This window comes from Microtus ochrogaster, unplaced genomic scaffold (assembly GCF_000317375.1).
Source record: "Microtus ochrogaster isolate Prairie Vole_2 unplaced genomic scaffold, MicOch1.0 UNK88, whole genome shotgun sequence".
NCBI classification, from domain to species: domain Eukaryota; kingdom Metazoa; phylum Chordata; class Mammalia; order Rodentia; family Cricetidae; genus Microtus; species Microtus ochrogaster.
In genome coordinates this window covers 198,564-218,222 of record NW_004949186.1, presented here as the reverse complement: position 1 = coordinate 218,222, position 19,659 = coordinate 198,564, and the positions used below count along the sequence as shown (strand labels likewise).

General features: G+C 43.6%; 1 protein-coding gene across 1 annotated transcript in view; it reads left to right on the top strand.

Moving 5' to 3' along the window:
• Vwa8 (von Willebrand factor A domain containing 8) overlaps positions 1–19,659 on the top strand; it is a 317,895-nt gene that overhangs the window by 201,412 nt on the left and 96,824 nt on the right. Inside the window, exons 28-30 of the mRNA XM_005370880.3 lie at positions 11,377–11,485; positions 13,064–13,202; positions 16,336–16,535. Of these exons, the coding sequence (XP_005370937.1) occupies positions 11,377–11,485; positions 13,064–13,202; positions 16,336–16,535 (448 nt within the window). The remainder of the gene's footprint in view (positions 1–11,376; positions 11,486–13,063; positions 13,203–16,335; positions 16,536–19,659) is intronic.

Genomic DNA, 19,659 nt, shown 5'->3' with positions numbered 1-19,659 from the left:
GAATTTATAAGTATATTCTAATCAGGTTCCTTCAACTTAATGTAGTTTTTCATCACTTCTAGAAGTAAATGAAAGCATTCTTCCTATAAGCTGCCAGTGAGTATCCTGCAGTTGGGGCTTTTTTAACAGTGGCCCCCACAAATACTTCAAAGGAAGGCCTTTTAGTCATTTGTTCATTTTAGAGGTTTCCTCCCACAGAATCCATTCTGTCTTCAGAGCTCTGATTTTTAAAGTGGGCATTCTTACGTCACTCCGTACCATGTCTGCCTCTCGGAGTTTCTAAATCATTACATCTCAGAGTGGGCCTCTCAGGCAGAAGCTCCTGTGTCGGGTAGAATGAGAACTACCTAGGAAGGGAGAACTGGAGCTCTGCTGCTTGGGCTCTGACACATCTGGATAGACTTCACTGGGGAGTACTTGAGGGGGTCTCAACCCTGGAACACTGAATTAAGTAATCTGTATGAATTGTCCAACTCTTAGTTCTGTGATTTGCTGTCCCCAATTGCATAGGGAAGCTGCAGGGCAGAATCTCCTTACCCTGAATCATTCACCATTCATCATTTACCAGCTGTTCTGGCAGATGTTAGAAATACTCGGATAGAGGATGCTGAGAATGCCCCGTTAGGAAAGACATTTGTGTGCCGTTGTGTGCATCTCAGGACTGTGTTTGGTGGTTTTCTTGCTTTAAAGAACTGTGCCCGGTGTGTGTACCTACAGACAGAGCTGCTCCATCTATTTAGAAATGACTTCACTCGTGGGATTTCCTTTGGAGTTGTCTTTGAGAGGGCATCTGTCTGAATTTGACTTCTTGCTTTAATGACTTACTCTGTGTAGTTGGGCTGTTTCTCTGACAGCAGCTGTGGGGTCTTGAAGGTACCAGAAGCAGCAGAAAGACATTCCAGCCAGGTCTGCGTTCGCAGTAGTTTGCTTTCTGCGTGTTGGGATGATTATTAAAATGGTCTCTGCCTGCAGTTTTGAGTCCCTTCTCTTTCCCCAAAGTATTAGGTGCTATGCTTCCTTTTATATAGTGATAGCTTGTTGCGGGGAGCAGGGACTGATGTTTTAGTTTTACAAATAAGATCACAGTCTTGACTATGAGTTCTGAGATAAGCAACTCCGCTCTGCATGTCTGTTTTCACTTAGAAAAGATCTCTAAGTTTTCAGAAGGCCTAAGGTCTTATATGATGTTATCACAGAATTACTTAACTTTTTAAAGAGCTTTTTGACAGTCTATTATTTGCCTCCTCCCTTTCCTCCTTCCACCCTTCCAGTGTACCCCCCCTTCCACTTGCCTTCAAATTGAGGTATCTTTTTTTTTAACCATTGTTATATATACATGTGTGTGTGTTCCAGAATACATAAATCCACTCAGTCCACATAATATTACTTGTGTGAACATTTTCAGGGCCGGTCACTTAGTATTGGCTAACCAATTGGTGTGCTCTCCTGGGGAAGGCTTTCTCCTACCTCAGCATTCCTTAGTTGTCTATAGTCCTTTGTCTAGGGTTGAGGCCTCCTGAACCTCCCCATCCGTGTTAGCATGTCTGTTGGTGTCATCCTTGTTCAGCTAATGGTTAGGCAGCTGTGTTGCTCAGATTTAATAAGTGTAGTTTCAACATTTCTAGAAGAAGCCAGTTTCACAGCAAACTCCCTGTTCCTCCAGCTCTTACATTTTGACCTCTTTGCCCCAGTGATGGCTCAGCATTAGCTGCAGGTGTTGTAGATGTATCCATTGGGACTGCGCTCCACAATAGTGCACTTTGGTTGGTTGTGGTTTGCTCTAATGGTCTTTAACTGATGCGAAGAATGAAGGGTAAGAACTTAGCCTATATCTGAAGATTTGGAGCTAAAAACCTCATATAAAAAAGAGCATGCAACATTTGTCTTTCTGAGACTAGATTACCTCTTTCATTATCATCTTTTCTAGTTTTATCCATTTACATACAAATTTCCTGATTTCATTTTCTTTACAGCTGACTAGTATTCTGTAGCATATATGTAGCACATCTTCATTATCTATCCATCGGTTGAAGGACATTAGGCTGTTTCCATTTCCTAGCTGTTGGGACTAGAGAAACAGTGGACATGACTGAGCAAGTATCATAAGGCATATGCCCAGGAGTGGGATAGCAGGCTCACATGGTAGATTCATTTTCAGGCTTTTGAGGATTCTTCACACTGGTTTCTAGCATGGGTCCAGTGATTGGACCCAGCAATGATGAGTGGGGGCTCCTTTTCCCCACACCCCTTTCTGCCTTTGTTGTCCATTGTTCCCTTGATCTCTGCCAGTCTCACTGGGGTAAGATGAAATTTCAAAGTTGGTCAAAGAGATTTTCCTAATTGCTAGGGACACTGGACTTCTTAGGCAGCTTTCCCCCTTGTTTGAGATCTCTCTGTTCGGATCTCAGACACATTTTTTTAAGTTAATTGACTGTGTTTGTTTTTGTTTTTTGACCTCGTTTTATATATCCTGATATTAGTACTCTATCAGATGTATATCCAACAAAGATCTCTCCTGTTCTGTTGGCTTCCTCTTTGCCCTGTGCATTGCTCTTTAACTGTGCAGAAGCTTTTTCGTTTCATGAAGTCCCACTTGGCACTTGTTGGCTTTAATTCCAAATGAGTCCTCTTCAGAAAGCCCTTTCCCACATCTGTGTTGTGAAGCTCACTGCCTGTGTTCTTCTAGGGCTTCATTGTCCCACGTCTGTGTCATGGAGTGCACTGCCTGTGTTCCTCAAGCAGGTTCATTGTTTCAGGTTTCACACGTAGGTGATGGATTCACTTGGAGTTAGGTTTTGTGCAAAGTGATAGATACAGGTCTAATTTCATTCTTCTTCATTTGAACATCCAGTTTTTCCAGCACCATTTGTTGAAGATACTCTATGTTCTCTAGTGATTATTTTTGACACCTTTGTCAAATATTAAATGGCTGTAATTATTTGTACTCATATTTGGGTCTTCAGTTTTGTTCCTTTGGCCTACTTGTTTGTTTTTGTGCCAGTATCATGTTGTTTTTATCGCCGTAGTTTCATAATATATCTGAGATCTGGGATGACAACCACTCCAGCATTATTCTTCTTTCTCAGGGTTGTCTCAGCTATCTGGGGTCTAACCTGGAACTCACTCTTGTAGACCAGGCTGGCTTCAGACGCAAAGAGACCTGCTTGTCTCTGCTTCTCGAGTGCTGGTATTGAAGGTGTGCATCACACATCCGGCCATCTCTATCCTCATTAAATGTCGTCGGTGTTGTCCGTATGTTTATTAATGTGCAACCACCCTCTGGAACATGGGCAGCCTAGTAGTAGCTGTAGAAGAACGGCTCCCCCCACCCCGGCAGCTGCCTACTGCTAATAATTGCTCCTCGGATGTGGTAGAGTCTCGCGAGCTGCTACCCTGTGCATGCTGGAATTTTGGTTGGCTTGACCTTGTGCAGGTAACCCTAGCTACAGCTCCATGGGTACACCAGCCATTTTTTCACTTTTACATTCTTTTGCCCTCTTTTTCTGGGCTGTCCTTGAGCTTGGGTGGCGTGGGAGGTGGAGGTGTTGATAAAGATGCCCCGTTCACGGCAGAGCACCCATCACTTCTCAGCACTCTGAGCAGTTATAGGCTCACAGACTTGGCTTTGTCCTCTCCTGCTGTATTGTGGGTAGTAGTTGTTTCAGTTCCTTTATTGGAATGGGAAAAAATAGTTAAATGTGCCCAGTCTGCAGAGAAATCTTTGAGATGTGTGCATGTTAAGCAGGCTCACATAATTATTCCTAATCCTGGAAGCTTTCATAAGTGAGGTTTTCTAAAAGCCTGTCACCTGGCAGATAGAAATCCGCTTACAAAAGCCTGGTGGAGCCTTCTTCACATTTGCTTGCAAGTAGACTGCATCCTCCGTTAGATTCTAAGTGAAGGGTGTAGTCAGAGCGCAATGGGGAGGATTTGCCGATTGCAGTTTGCCTATGAGAAAATGAATGGGTCAAAACGCTGGTGGCCTTAATGTAACCAACTTTTCATTCACTAATCGGGCACTTCCTACGAGCTGGGTGGGGGAGGTGCCCTCTGCCGGACTAAGAGTTCCAAAGGTGAGAAAGACTCAGTGTTGTCTGTAAGTAGGTCACAGTTAACCAAGAACATATCGAGGAAGAAGCCGTGTGTGCAGTGTTGTGGCTGTCAGTGGGAAAAGGCAGTTGCCCTTGGGAAGAGTCCGTGAAGGTGAGGAAGCCAAGGTGTGCGGTGCTACTCTGTGTTCCTGGACACACAGGAGGGGAAAACAGTTCCAGAATAAAAAAAATTTTTTTAATTAATTTATTTATTAAAGATTTCTGTCTCTTCTCCGCCATGAAGGTGAGGAAGCCAAGGTGTGCGGTGCTACTCTGTGTTCCTGGACACACAGGAGGGGAAAACAGTTCCAGAATAAAAAATTTTTTTAATTAATTTATTTATTAAAGATTTCTGTCTCTTCTCTGCCACCGCCTCCCATTTCCCTCCCCCTCCCCCAATCCCTCGTCAGCCCAAAGAGCAATCAGGGTTCCCTGTCCTGTGGGAAGTCCAAGGACCACCCACCTCCATCCAGGTCTAGTAAGGTGAGCATCCAAACTGCCTAGGCTCCCACAAAGCCAGTACGTGCAGTAGGATCAAAAACCCATTGCCATTGTTCTTGAGTTCTCAGTAGTCCTCATTGTCCACTATGTTCAACGAGTCCGGTTTTATCCCATGCTTTTTCAGACCCAGGCCAGCTGGCTTTGGTGAGTTCCCAATAGAACATCCCCTTTGTCTCAGTGTGTGGGCGCACCCCTCGCGGTCCTGAGTTCCTTGCTCTCTCTCCTTCTGCTCCTGATTTGGACCTTGAGATTTTTGTGCGGTGCTCCAATGTGGGTCACTTTCTCTGTCTCCTTTCATCGCCCGATGAAGGTTAATATTCAGGAGGATGCCTATATGTTTTTCTTTGGCTTCTCCTTATTTAGCTTCTCTAGGACCACTAATTATAGGCTCAATGTCCTTTGTTTATGGCTAGAACCCAAATATGAGTGAGTACATCCCATGTTCCTCTTTTTGGGTCTGGCTTACCTCACTCAGGATAGTGTTTTCTATTTCCATCAATTTGCATGCAAAATTCAAGAAGTCCTTGCTTTTTACTGCTGAGTAGTACTCTAATATGTATATATTCCATACTTTCTTCATCCATTCTTCCATTGAAGGGCATCTAGGTTGTTTCCAGGTTCTGGCTATTACAAACAATGCTGCTATGAACATTGTAGAGCATATACTTTTGTTGTATGATAAGGCCTCTCTTGGGTATATTCCCAAGAGTGGTATTGCTGGGTCCAGGGGCAGAATAGAAATTTAACACATTTTAGAATTGCATTTTATTTCTCACAAACCCGCTGCAGAGTGTGTATGTGGAGGTCAGGGTCAGCTTTCTGGGGTGAGTCGGTTCTCTCTGTCAACCGTGTGGGTCCTGGGAATCCAAATCAGGTTATCAGAGTTGGTGGCAAGCGCCTTTCCCCTACTGGGCTGTCTCACTGGCCCCCAGCTAAAGAAGACGTGGGTGTATTTGGACGTGCAAGTACTCCGTGAGTGTCGGGGTGAGGTCATGACAGTCAGGGCGATGAGGCTGAGGCAAAAGAGTAAGTTCCTGACAGAAAAGGCCTCCTTTCATTTCCTAAGCATAACAGAGAGGATGGCGGCAAAGCCAAGCATAGAAAGGCTGTTAGGAAGCAGCTACAGGAATCCCTCTTCTGATGGAGGAATATCTAGTAGTATGTGGCCATGGAGAAGAAAGGACAACCTTGAGAGAATGAGGTGGCCAATCAGTGGACCCGCAGTGAACTCATAACCATTGAATGAAGCTTATACCCTACTCAGTGAATCATCAGTTTGCCAGATCAGAAACCTGTGCTCTCAGTAGTGAATGGGCTTCTTTCTCAGTGGTCTTCCTCTGTGTGTGAGTCTGTCCTGTGGGGAATTCAGGAAGTTTCCATGCTCGCAGTAGAGGTGGCTGGAACTTTCAGCCCCCAGGCCTCCTTGGAGATGATTAGCAAAGGAAAGAACACAGGATTTGAAACCACTGAGATGTAGTTGGTAGAACAGATGTCAGAGAAAGAGAAGGTGATCCCCCCCTCCACACACCCCGCAGTAGAACTTGAAGATGAAGGAAGTTTAAAGCCGGGGTCCAGAATTGTAGCCTGGCAGCACCTACGATGAGGAGGGAGGAAGGAGGAGAGCAGCCAGAGGCTGTGGCTCAAGCTATCGGCATCCGCTTTGGCCCATGGAAGGCAGTCCAGTTGCTCAGAGACCGCAGGGTCATTCTGGAGAGCATGAGTTGCACTGGGAAGTGCCAGCCAAAAATAGCAGCTTTACCCAACTCAGATGACTGCATTTCTGTGGCCTTGGCAGGCTTGGGGGGTGGGGGGCAGAGGGACGTGTTGTAAATGAAACTAACAACTAAATGTAGACTCAGGAGCAGAGACGGAAACACACCCGTGCACTCACATACACACTGTGTTTAGCAAAGCAGTATAAACTTGCCAGCGACTTGTGAGCTGTCAAGTAAGGAGATTTTGAAGTTCTTGGCAAAGGAGGGTACTACTGGGAATTCATAGTAAGACACATTATTACTAGTTTATATTTAAGTGGATTTTCTTTCTCTGTTAAGCTTGTGACTGAAGTGTGTGTGTGTGTGTGTGTGTTTGAGATAGCACCTTACTATGTAGGACCCAGGCTATCTCTAAGACTCTAGGTAGCCAGCACTATTTCAGGTTCCTCCTGCTAGATTGTAGGCATATGCCACCTACCCAGCCTTGTGCTGACTTTTTATTTTGTTAAGGGGAAAAAAATCAAAGATTTCATGGTTTCATTTCTAGTCTATTCTTTCTAAAATTGTATTCTCTCTACTCTCTTAAATTGGAAAATTGCAGACTTTATAAAACTCTTCAGAGTTTCATATGAATAATTTTGTATGGAAACCCAGAAGGGCAAACGGCTGCGGGGTTTTGTTTTTGTTTTTGTTTTTCCCTAGCACAAAATATGAAGAAGGACTCAAAGGCAAATTAATATTAGGATTTCAATTTAAGGAGAAGGATCTCCGAGTGAGTATGGTGGTGCATGCCTGCAATCCCAACACCTGGGAAGTAGAGGCTGTAAGATTAGGGCCCACGGGCATCCTCTACCCCATAATGGGTTCAAAGCTAGTTCCCTGAGACCCATCTACAAGAGGGGGAAGTAGCTCACTAAAGAGGCAGGTCCAGAATGGAATTCTAGAGAGAGGAAATGGCCTTGGAGAAGCATTGAAATGCCCCTGTTCAGGGATAGGAAAAAGTAGTTCAAGGTAGAGTTGAATTCCAATTTGGCTCAGAGTAAGAGGAAAGGGTAAGAGCCAAGCAGAAAGTGTTTGTCGGGAATGATCTGCAAAAGATTTTAAGAATCTTTAAGAATGAGAGAGGCCAGTAAAATTGGAGTCGCTCTCTTTCGTCTCGAGGATAGTAGTGATTGCTGCGTTTCTGAGTCGGCGGAGCTGCTCTCAAGAGCTCCGTTACTCCATGAGCATTAGTGGTTCTTGTGGCAAGGAAGTGTCGTAGGAATTGTTGATAATAGGCATGTCAGCAACTCCCGATTGCATAAGGGCCCTGGAAAGATCCAAATCTTTTTCATGTGTTTTCTTTCAGACTCCAGAAATAGTGTTGGCAAAAGTTCAGAGAAGGCAGAAATTTGCCAGAACATGTGCTTTAAAAACCCAGCCCCCTCTTTTTGGAAGTCTTTCCGACACAGAGCTCTCGCATGGCCTTTAGACGATGTTACCTAACTTTGGTGTCCATATGCGTCGTGTTATGGGTTGTCTGTGTGTTTTTCCTCTAACAGGCTCGAGAGCTCTGATCTGACCCGAGTCATGATTTTTGTATGCACCTTTCTCTGACTCCGAGCTCTTAGTCTTAGGTCTCTGTTGCTGCTTCCACAAGGGATCAGGAAACATCACAACACAAGTACTAGAACACATCATTGTTTTAAAACACATAAATTCATGAATGACACTGAAAATAAAAAGTGATTCTATTTATAGGCCCGAGTTCATGCTCCTCCCGGGTGAAATCAAAGCCAGACATCATTCCAGCCCGGACATTAAAACAGTTCAATGGCATAGTGACAGATTCTTAAAGTCATGGAAAATGTCTTTATTGTGTCAAGTCAAACATAAAAAGTCTGCTCGGAGTTGGATGCCACATTTCAGTAATGAAAAAAAAGGCCTTTTTGCTAACTGCTCGCCAGGGTACACCCACCCACCCCACGTTTTGAGGAGTATTCCAAAGCTTGTTCATACCCCAGACACATGCTTCTCCCTCCTCTAAAGAAAATTAGGAATGATCTCCCCAGTCCCCCCCCCACACACACACACAGCTTCTGAGAGCCTTCGTGGGAAATAGATGAGGGGCTATGGTTTCCCAACTATTGTCAGAGTCCGGGAACAGCCAGGGGTAAGAGATGATGTCAGTGTATGCAACCCCAGGACACCTGCCAGTGCGTCCTTCAGCTGTAGTTGATGCTGCCAATAGAAGCACATCGTTGTTGTGTGGGGTTGGCTGCTGTTAATATGGCGTATCTACAGGTCCATACTCTGCCAGCCAATCAGACAGAGCTGCTTTTTCAGAGAGCTGGGCCGGCCTTGAGTTCCATGACTGTTATTTAGAATGAGTTGGCAACTTCTTCTAAGCAGAGTTATGAACATCTCTGGTGTCGTTAGTAGGAAATAGAATCTGAGAAAAATGACCTTTGCTCAAATGGATGGATTTTTTTTCTTAGTTGTCATCTGAGTATTATTTATAAAATTATTAGTGAATATATTAGGGTTTTCTTTTTAAATGCTGAATATCAAGCCAAGAGCTTTCCTCATGTTAGGTAAGCCTGTGCGACTGAAATATATCCCCATCCCTGGATGCATTTCTTATGCTGGGTTATCAACCAATGGCTATTTTTATTAAGCAGTTCTCTATTTGTGATTAGATTAAGATATGAAACCATTGTCTTAAGGTATCAAACCATTGTCCAAAGCTATAGAGAAACCCTGTCTCAAAAAACCAAAATAAAAAAAAATATGAAACCATTGTTTTCAAACAAGAGGGACTATTTAGAGTCCCTTTATTCTTAAAGAATAAAGACAGCATACCCACTGACCAAGGGATCCATCTGATTGATAGGTACAAACATTATCTTTTTTGGTTTTTTGAGATGGCATCTCTGTGTAGCCCTGTCTGTCCTAGAACTCACTCTGTAGACCAGGCTAGCCTCAAACCTGGAGATCATCCTGACTCTGCTTCCCAGGTACTGAGATTAAAGGCATGGGCCGCCACCACCCAGCAGGTAGAGATAGTTTCATTCTGATTGATCACTGTCACTCCAGGGAACCAAGCTCTTAACCTACACTGATGCTTCTGTCTTATCACTTGACTGCTGCAGACGCTCCAAGCCTTAAAGACTTTATAGATCAGCCCTTCATTGTAAATGACGAAATTAATACTGAGACATTAGCTGGCATTCTTCTTCCAGTTTTTCATAGGTGGTTAATAAGAGAACTAGGAGTGAAGCCCAGACCTCTTTGCATTCACCAATACTGCTAAGAAAGAAATTAATGTTTCCTCCTCATGTTTCTCCTTCCAAATATAGACGTCTCCAAATATTTGGGGCTTACGAGAACAATTGGAAAATACATTTTATTCTAAGCCAGAAGAGAGAAGATCCCACTCTAGGAGAACTACCCTGTTAGCACAGAAACATGTGTTATTGCCTTATTTAAAGGAACACGTCATCGTCTTCTAATTCAGCATGACCCCAGCCACCTCCCACTCAATCCAGGTTATGGTCTGGGTACTTAAAATGTATTGCTTTATTTTGTTAAGGCTTATCTGCACATTTTTATTGAAGTGTATGGTAAGGGATGGCCATTAAGGTCAGGAAGGACGTCGGATGCCCTAGGGCTGAAGTTAGAGGCGATTGTGAACCAAGGTGGATGATGGGAATCTGAATCTGGTCCTTCATAAGAGCACCTAGTGCTCTTGACCTCTGAGTCGTCTCAGCCCCTTAAAATGTGTTTTAGAAAACGTATTCAAATGTATCCTTTCAAGTAAGGTATGGCACAGCGTCATGTGCCTTAAAATGTGTTTTAGATAACGTATTCAAGTGTATCCTTTCAAGTAAGGTGTGACACAGCTTCGCATGCCTTAAAAGACACTCACTGTAAGGTCCTTTTCTTCCTCTTGTTTCAAAGGGACAAAAAGCATTCTTGACCAGTTATTTAGTTCCTTGTCTAGTAGTAAGATCCTGTCTTAGAACAAAAAGTTGTATTTCTTTAAACAAAATAAAGCAAATACAAAGCAATTCTACCAGAAATCAGGGTAGTAGCTTCCGTGGTAGCCATGAAGTGTCTCCAGGTGACTTCTGGGTCCTGGTTTTTGGCTACTGGTTACATGGGTATATTCAACACTAGGTGACACATTTATATGAACATTTCCGTGTATGTGTTACATATTAATCATGAAACAACAGTCTGTGGGGGATTTTCTTTACAGCGTCCACCAAGGGTCTGATACTAATATTACCCTGGTTGCTACTTGATTCAAAATGTAAAAGAATAGACTGGAAAGGAAAATGAAATGACTCGCTCCAGTTTCTTTTAAGCCTTCCTGTACTCTACCAGGTATCTGCATGTAAAGTTAATGCGCATTTTATTAATCCCATGGGAATTATGTTAGCCCTAACTGTAGTTGTAGTTAAGGTGAAGTGGGAGAGTCTTATCTTCTGAGTGTCTTTTTCATCCGAATGTACATTCTAAACATGGTGTTGTACACTGCATTCTAAACAGAATGGAGCACAACTTGCTTCTAAGTGAAGCATTTTTCAGTTTTATGTGTGCTGCCGGCGAAGGGTGGCACAGGTGTTTCTCCCTCACTTGATGTGCTGGCTAGTGTGACGTCAACCTGACACACACTAAAGTCATCTGAGAGGAGGGAGCCTCAATTAAGAGAATGCCTCCAAAAGATTGGGTTGTAGGCAAGCCTGTAGGCATTTTCTTAATTAGTGGCTGATGGGGGAGGGTCCAGCCTATTACGGTTGGGATCATCCCTGGCCTATGGTCCTGGGTTCTGTAAGAAAGCAGGCCGAGCAAGCGAGGAAGCAGCACACTCCATGGCTTCCGCATCTGCTCCTGACTCCGAGTCCCTGCCCTATTTGAGTTCCTGTCCTGCCTTCTTTCAGTGGTAAACAGTGATATGGAAGCGTAAGAAAATGAACCTTTTCTCCCTAACTTGTTTTGATCATGGAATTTTATTGCAGCAGTAATAACCCTAAGACACTTGATAATGGGGAAAAAACGCTCACTTTTCCTATTATCTTTGGCAGGTTGCCTCTCCCAGAGCAGACGTTCATGGGCTACTGGATAACCGGTCAGGTGGGGAATGGGATGCCAAAGACCTTGTGTCCAGTTGAAACGTCTCATATCGACGTAAAGGTTGTTATCCTTAATTTTTCCTCAAAACATTGACTCTTATGAACTTTTCAAATATTCTGTAGCTACGCTCTGTAAATCTAAGGACTTAGCAAGTGCTTGGCTCTTTAGCTTCTGTGCCAACATCGAGGTCGGTCTGACCCCCAAGGAATTCAGTGTAGTCTGTTGCCATTGGCCAAACAGACCGTCTAGGACCCAATTTTATGTTTCAGGCGAGTCAGTCGGGTATATTGTATATTTTCCTTAAAAGATTGTTCTGTGATAGTTGTCTTTACTTTGTGTTTGCCAACAAGATTAAATTATTTTGCTTTTTAAATTTTTAGCCATACATTGGTGATGCTGTCTTCCTGTGAAAGGGAAAGGGTCATTAGTTACCATCAAAACCATTCTGAGCATTTCAGGTATAAAGAGCTCCCCTCTGGGCAGTTAGGTACCTACAAAAGTCATTAAAAAGGGTAGCAGGAACAGAAGTTGGAGGCACACTGGACTCACTGTTCTCTGTCTTCTGCTACTCACTTCTGGGATCTACACGGACAGTACAGTCAACAGCCCTGTAAATGGCTGAAAAGTATATACAGGAGATTTTGTGCTCACTAAAGGTTCTGTCTTCTTCACACCAGACAGTTATGGTGGGGCAGAAAAAGATGTTTTCTTTCACTTAAGTAGAATTTAGAAAATCAGGGAGTGAGTCATAGTCTGTCAGTCCCTCCAGGGAGCATGGACTTCAGAGCCCCTTGTCAGAGCTGCCTCTCTCTTCTGCCCCCAAATGTCAGCTAAGTGAGTGATTCAAGAGCCTAAATCACTCCCTGAAGTGGTGTCTCCAGGTACAAGGACAGGTACAGTTTGACTCTCCAGTCTCCTGGGTATAATCCAGATAGGAGGGGACATGGTGCCAGTATGTAGCCTGAATCTTTATTAAGGACCATGGGGCAGGCAAGTCATTGAAGGTTTAGTTGTACCCATAGGGTTCTTCCAGGAAATCATAACCGACTACCCAGAACTGATATTCACAATATTATCATGTTAGTTCCTTTGCTTTTCTTTATATTGAATGATTATAACCGCATATAAAACATTCTACTTTTTATAAGTAGCACCAGTGATTATCAGTCATTGGAAGGTTTTTTTGGTTTTGATGTCACTTTTTTTTGACATTTCATCTTAAAGGCCCATTTCTCCCACCACATTTCAGTGTCATGGTTTCATGATCATTCCTCACAATGGAAATATGTTAGTCTCTGGTGTCTTAACTTATAAGTTATCCCGCTGGCTTGCACAACTCTGGGTCTTGCTGTTTGGGTGTCAGGACCGGTTACTGGTTTAGGGAGAAGTGTAGTCATGAGATATCTTCTAGTGCCTTATGCACAGTGTATGTCCTTAAAACAAAAGCCAGTGAGGAGATCTGTGAGCTCGCGTGTATGAAAGCACTCGGGAAGGTAAGTAAATGGTTTTATTGTTGTTTCAAGTATGGTAAAGTGGAGTATGTCAAGATGGTAAATGCTGAAATGCGCGTTCTATATTGGAAGAGCTGCTTTTTGTGACTACCCAAGCATCTTCGCTAAGACTGCCTCTCTGTTGTAGGGTCCCGTGCTTGCAAACATAGAAGAGTACCCAATAGAAAGGCACGAAGCGAGATTCCTAAACTTCACCGAAGAGTATACCTCGTGGAGGTTTCCACTGGATGAAGTTAATTTAATCTGCGACATTGCGGTATCACACGGTACATCCATTTATAATTTTGATCTTTTCCTCCTGCACTGATTTAAAAACAGAGAGGTTAATCCTGAGGCATCGGGCGCTCTGTGAGAGACTTGGTGACTTGGTGGATCTGGAGAGCAATTAGATATAATTTAGAACTAATTTCCTCTAACCATCACACAAAATGCTGCGGTGGGCCCCACGTGAGCACTACTGGGTGGGTATGCATATGTCTGTTTCTCGTTACAGTCCTAGCACAAAACTAAACACACTCAGGCGTGTGCTAAAAATAGACAGGAAGGAGGGAGAAGCATTGGACTGGGGGGAGGGAGGCTTGGATTCCAGTTTGGTGATTGCATTCAGCCCAGCAGTGAGGCCTAGAGTGACTTGCCATCATTAAGCCTTCGATTGTCTGCGACGTGGGGAGAGGAAGGTAGTTATGGGCTTCTGTAATTGTGGACTGGTGCCATTCATTACTGGCTACTTTGTTCCTCAGTTGATGTCAGTTACTAAAGTGATACAGAGCAGCAGCTGGGGGAAGGGAGGGGAGTCACTAATTTGACTGAGATGTAAATTTCCCAGGGAAAGAAGTCAGCACCTTGCTTTTGGTTCCTGTAAGTCCTGTGGGATGTTCCTCATTGCCCAAGTCAGCTATCTGAATAAACGTATGCCTTCAGATATTTGGGGGGTTGTATGGTTTGTTTGTAGTAAGGATCCGTGCTCTCATCAGGACCGGTTGTGTCCACTGGTAAAGAACCTTTGAGAGTCTAAATTGAAGTTTAAACTTTAGCGTTTGTGAGTAGTGCACAGTGTCCTTCTGCCCACACCTGTAGGGGACAGCAATTACCTGCAGCTGTCCCTGTGTTCCCAGCAGGCAGTCACAGGTGGATGTGAGAAGGGCTCCTGGTTTGCTTTTCCTGATAAAATGTAACTCTTTCCTCCCAGAGTGAACCATATTTGCAAACTAGTCTTTTCCCTTTGTTCTGACCTTTCTAAAAACCTCATCTGCATTTGACAGAAAAAAGAGCACGTTCTTGGGTTGGAATTGAAGTTAATTATATATCTATGTGTTTGAGCCAAGGACCGCACGACACTTACTGCCTGTAATATGAGAACAATTAATTACTCCGAGGTGCCCTTTTCTGTCAGCGTTCCTCCTGCAGCCCTCCTGCCCTCTCCTGTGCAGGAAAGTGCCCCTGACATGCTGACTTGAACTGATTTTTCCTCATAAAAGATACATTTAAAAGACCCATGAGTTACAAATTCTACTGTTCTACTATTCATCTGATATTTGGAACTTCTACAGCATAGTTCATGTCACCTCTTAAATAATAAACCAGAAGTGGGGGCATGCACCTTTAATTCCTGTTCTTCAGAGGCAAAAGAAAGAGGCTCTCTGTGAGTTCAAGGCCAACTTAGTCCACATAGTGAGTTCCAGGACAGCCAGAGATACATAGTGAGACTCTATTAAAAAAAAAAACAAAAAAAATAGTAATAATAATAATAATCTTCAGTCCTCTTCCTCCTCCACTTCCTCCTTTTTAAAACAGGATCTCACTAGATAGCCTGGCATTTGCTATTGTTTAAAAGTTTCTTTCTATTGCTGGGACGAGACACCATGACCTCAGCAACTATTATAAAGGAAAACATTTAATTGGGACTGGCTTACAGTTCAGATATTCAGTCCATTATCATTGTGGCAGGAGATGGTATGAAGGTAGACATGGTGCCGGAGAGATAGCTGAGAGTTACACAGGCAACAGGAAGTGAACTGAGACACTGGAGGTGGCTTGAGCATATATGAGACCCAAAGCCCGCCTCCACACTGACACACTTTCTCCTATCTACTCCAACAAAAGCACACCTCCCAGTATGCCACTCCCTTTGGGGCCATTTTCTTTCAAATCATCACAGCTCTGTCGTCCATACTGCCTTAGGCTCACAGAAATCTGCCTGTCTCTGCCTCCCAAGTGCTAGAATTAAAGGCATGTATCACCATGCCTAGCCTGGTGGCTGTGTTTCTTATTGATACTAGTTTATTTGTTCAAATTTAATATACCTTTTTATGTACTATTATTTATAGTTTTATATATGTACTGTAGAACTGATATTTTGGACATATTTATATGAATATTTTAGATATGCGTCATGCACAAATTCCATCCAGATTTTCTTAGATTGTCCCAAATTTTAATATATCTGTCTTCCTTTTTATCTCAATTTGGGGTTAAGGAAATATGATTGCTATAAAATAAATAACTGACAGACAGGCAGTGCTCAACACATGCACCAGACAAACTGCTTGGTCTCTTGTCTCGAGCTCACATGAGAGACTGTGGCCCTGTTAAGGGGGAAGGGTGCACAAACCAGCATCCTTGGCAGCCATGGGAACTTGCTTCAAGCACAGGCTCTAGCAGCCCACACTAGCTTTGCTGACTCAGAATCTGCATTTCCATTAGCTCTGCAGGGGATTGAGGCGTATGGAAGCATAGGCATATGTGTTAGGAACTAGACTTCGGCAGTCCCTGGGTTTAAGGGAGATTGCAGAAGCAATTTTCTGGCATGAATATCAGATGGGAAGTTAAAATCCTTAGTGCTAGGCTGTGAGAGTTTAGCTCAGCAGGAGAGTTCTTCCTTAGCATGCTCATGGCTTTAAGTTAAATCTCCATTACCATAGCTTGGGATGGGGAGACCTACAGGACTCAGATTTTTTAAAAATCAAATTGCTTATTTATAGAAAGACAATCATACAACCTGCTAACTACCTAATAGAAGAAAACTTTGCAGATAGAAGACGCCGACCAAGTGTTTCTGCAGGAACAATAGAAACCACTGGGTCAGAGAATGCTTTGCTCCTTCCAGAGAAAAGTTCCCTGCCTTCGAAGAGAGTCACATATTTAATGGAGTTATCACCAGACTTTGTCGAATTATTTGGGAGCCCGGATAGGTACTTCCCTCAACTACACAACATTACTCTGTCTACATTGAGGGAAGAAGCAGAGTTGCTTCTTGTGACCTTTGCAGTCTGACAAACCTGAAGGCCATGTGCTGAGCTTCTGACCTAGCTCAGGTTCAAGATTTAGTAGCGCTAGAACTCTTAGCCCATCAGAAAACTATTTAGAAACTGCACAATTAATCCATTTCTGTCATTTCAGAAAATGGGGAGCACATCCTGTATGTAGCTGCATGCAATCCCATTTCCTTATACTTTATGAATTTAACTGGGAAAAGTGGCTTCTTGGTGGACTTCTTTGACATCTTCCCAAGAATGACCAGTGGATCCTGGAGACCATTTGTGACAATAGCACCGATGGGAAGTCCGCTCAGGGGTCAAGTTGTCCTGCATGAGGAACAGGTAAGGACACCAGACACTCAAACGAGGTGCCGATGTGGGAAGAGCGAGTTCTGTGAAAAAGTCGAGTGATGTCAGCCATGGTTGGAAACCTGTGATTTCAAAAGGACCAGGACAGGGCGCAGAAGGCCAGGGATCGCACTGTACCAAAGGCTGGCTACTGTCTTCTCTCTGGAGAGACTTGAACACAACTTGCAAATCTGAAAAGAGGTCACCGGTCAGTTTTCCACCTTGCTGACATTGACAGTTAAGAAACTGCCAGTCTCTAGAGAGACAGAAAGCTAGTAAAGCAGCAAAGAAGCCCACCACTTTCGGGAGAGGGTGATGGAGATAAATAGGTTAGCAGGGAAATGGCACTAAAGGAGGGCCACGGTATCTCCTCAGTGAAGATAACATTTTATCTGAAAATCTAAATGACATTCTTCAGAGATAGCCCCAGAAATCTCCTGGGTTAAATGCAGTGGGATCCTTGTGTGTCTGGTAAGGTCAAGTTCTATCCATCATGTTTATGGATCAGTAAATGAAGGTCTCACTACCTAGCATCAGGCTGGAAGTAATTCCAAACAGACAACACAAATCAAAAGACCAGTTATGTTTCAGTGAGGGGAAATTCTAAAGGTCTATTACTCTACACTCTACCAACAGAAAGGGGTCTGTTTGTGTGCCTGCTTTCTACCTAACGTCTACATAGTATTCATTTTGTAAATCCCAGGTGTACAGCATAGATGGTTCAGCAGTTAAGAGCACCTTACTCTTGCAGAGGACCCATTTCTACTAGGGCAGCTCACAGTTGCCTGGCACTCCGGTTACAGGGGAGCCAGAGTCCTCTTCTGACCTCTACGGGCTGTAGCACAAACATTACACACATAAACTCATGCAGGTACACACACATACACATAAAAGTGATAAATAAGTATATACTTAAAAAAAAGATCTCTCTCTCTCTCTCTCTCTCTCTCTCTCTCTCTCTCTCTCTCTCTCGGTCTCTCTCTTACAGTTTTTCAAAACAGAGTTTCCCTGTGTAGCCCTGGCTGTCCTGGAACTCACTCTGTAGAGATCACCTGCCTCTGCCTCCTGTGTGGTGAAATTAAAGGCATGTGCCACCACTGTTTGGCAACAAATATTTTTATTCTCAGTTATATGATCCAGGATAAATAAGAAAAATAAATTACTAATTAAACTATATCTTGCCTAAGAGAGTAAGAATCAAGAGAAAGAGAATTCAATTTAAAATCAGACAGACAGGATAGCCGGACCAGCCTGATGGAGGTAGACCGGAGAATAGGAACATGAAAGAGAAGTGTAGTCGTGGGGATGAGTTCTGAATCCCAGGGGCTAGAACATTCCCTCTTCCTTTTTAGAGTGAGAAGAGGTGAAGAGGAAAGGTTACTCAGTAAGTAGGAGAGAAGGTGATGGAGAGGAAGTGGTGGGGAGCAGGTTGCTCAGAGCCTTGTAGGCAGGGTAAGATTCTGGGCCTTGAGAGAAAGGGGGAGGCATTGGAAGGGATGTCCAGGGAACATGGTCTATCATGTTATAAAGGGATTTCATTGGTTGCTCTGTGTGATATGGCTGAATGAAGGAGCCGGTTAAGAGTTTCTTTCAGTGAGCTATCCCAAAGATATGGTACCTTGGCAGAGGATGAAGTCATAAGTGATTGTAGGTCTCAGTGCAATTTGAGAGTAAATTCTACAGGATTTCCTAACAGAGCAGATGTGGGGTAAGAGGGAGTTAGAGGCATTGTTAAATTAAAAAAAAAAGTTATGGGGTGAGCAATTTGAATGGAGTGCCCATCAACCAAGATGAGGAAGGAATCAGCTTAGACAGGGACTGCGGGAACAGTGCACTAAACTTAAATGTGTTAAGCTACCAAGTAGAAGATGAGAGTAGAATTCCATGGAACAGTGAGTACCAGAGATCAAAACTTGAGAGTCATGGGGTTATGCTTGTTATTTAAAGTCAGGAGACTGAAAGAGGCCACCAAGGAAGTGGATGCTTGTGGAGAAAAGTCTAAGCACTGAGCTGTGGGAGACTGAAATACTAAGATATTATAGAGATGAGAAAGCATCAACAGTAGGAACTGAGATGGGGTAGCTGGTTGCAGACAGAACTTTCTGTCCCACCTGGTCCCGCATTCATTCACTCTCAAAGAAAGACACAGGGCTTTTATTAATTATAAACTGTTTGGCCTCTTAGCTCAGGCTTCTTACTGACTGGCTCTTACAACTTAAATTAACCCATAATTCTTATCTGTGTTTAGCCACATGGCTTGGTACCTTTTCTCAGTGCAGCATTTTCATCTTGCTTCCTCTGTATCTGGGTAGAACCAGTGGCTGGCTGCTTTGCTTTTTGGATCTTTAGGTTGAACCCCAGTATCTGACTCTGAGTTTTTATTAGCCGTACTTCATCTGGTAAAGTAGGGGGACTAGAAGGTAAACTGGGGGACTAGAAGGCAGTGAGGTGTCCCGCGAGGCAAGTGCTCATTCTGTCCAAAAGAGGAGCACAGCATCTATTATCTTCTTCCACTGTTCTTCAAGCTGCCCAGTGAGTCACTGTTCTCCCTATTTGCATTGAGGAAAACCAAACTTAAGAGAGTTTGTTCTTTCTAGTAACTATATAATAGGACCAAAACCCAACCAAACTGGATCAACCCTAGCAGAATTAAATGTCCCCCACTTGTTCACTACTGATAGCATGTTTTCTTACAGCCAGTGCCTTCAACATGCCAGACAAGCCCTGTGCTCTGGCCCTCATTGCTAATGTTTAGAACAGAATATTGTAGGCTGAAATTTCCAAACAGCTGATAACATGGCTAGCAATATGGTTCATGGATGAAGACACTTGCTGCCAAGCTTGGTGACCTGGATTTGATCCTCAGGGCCCACAGAGTAGAAACAGAAACAGTTGCTGCGGTTGCCCTCCATCCACTTGTGTGTGGTGGCACACCATATGTGAGCGTATGTGTCGGAGGTGGTCAAAATATACAGCATGTGGCAATTGATACTTGAGATGGCAGCCCAGCAGAAGAGTGACTCTGATGGAGGTCAGTCCTGTCCAGCCAAGGCCTGCAGGACATCAGCTCTGGAAACTGTCGCTCACATTTGCTAGCGCAGCTTGATGTCTCCCCAAT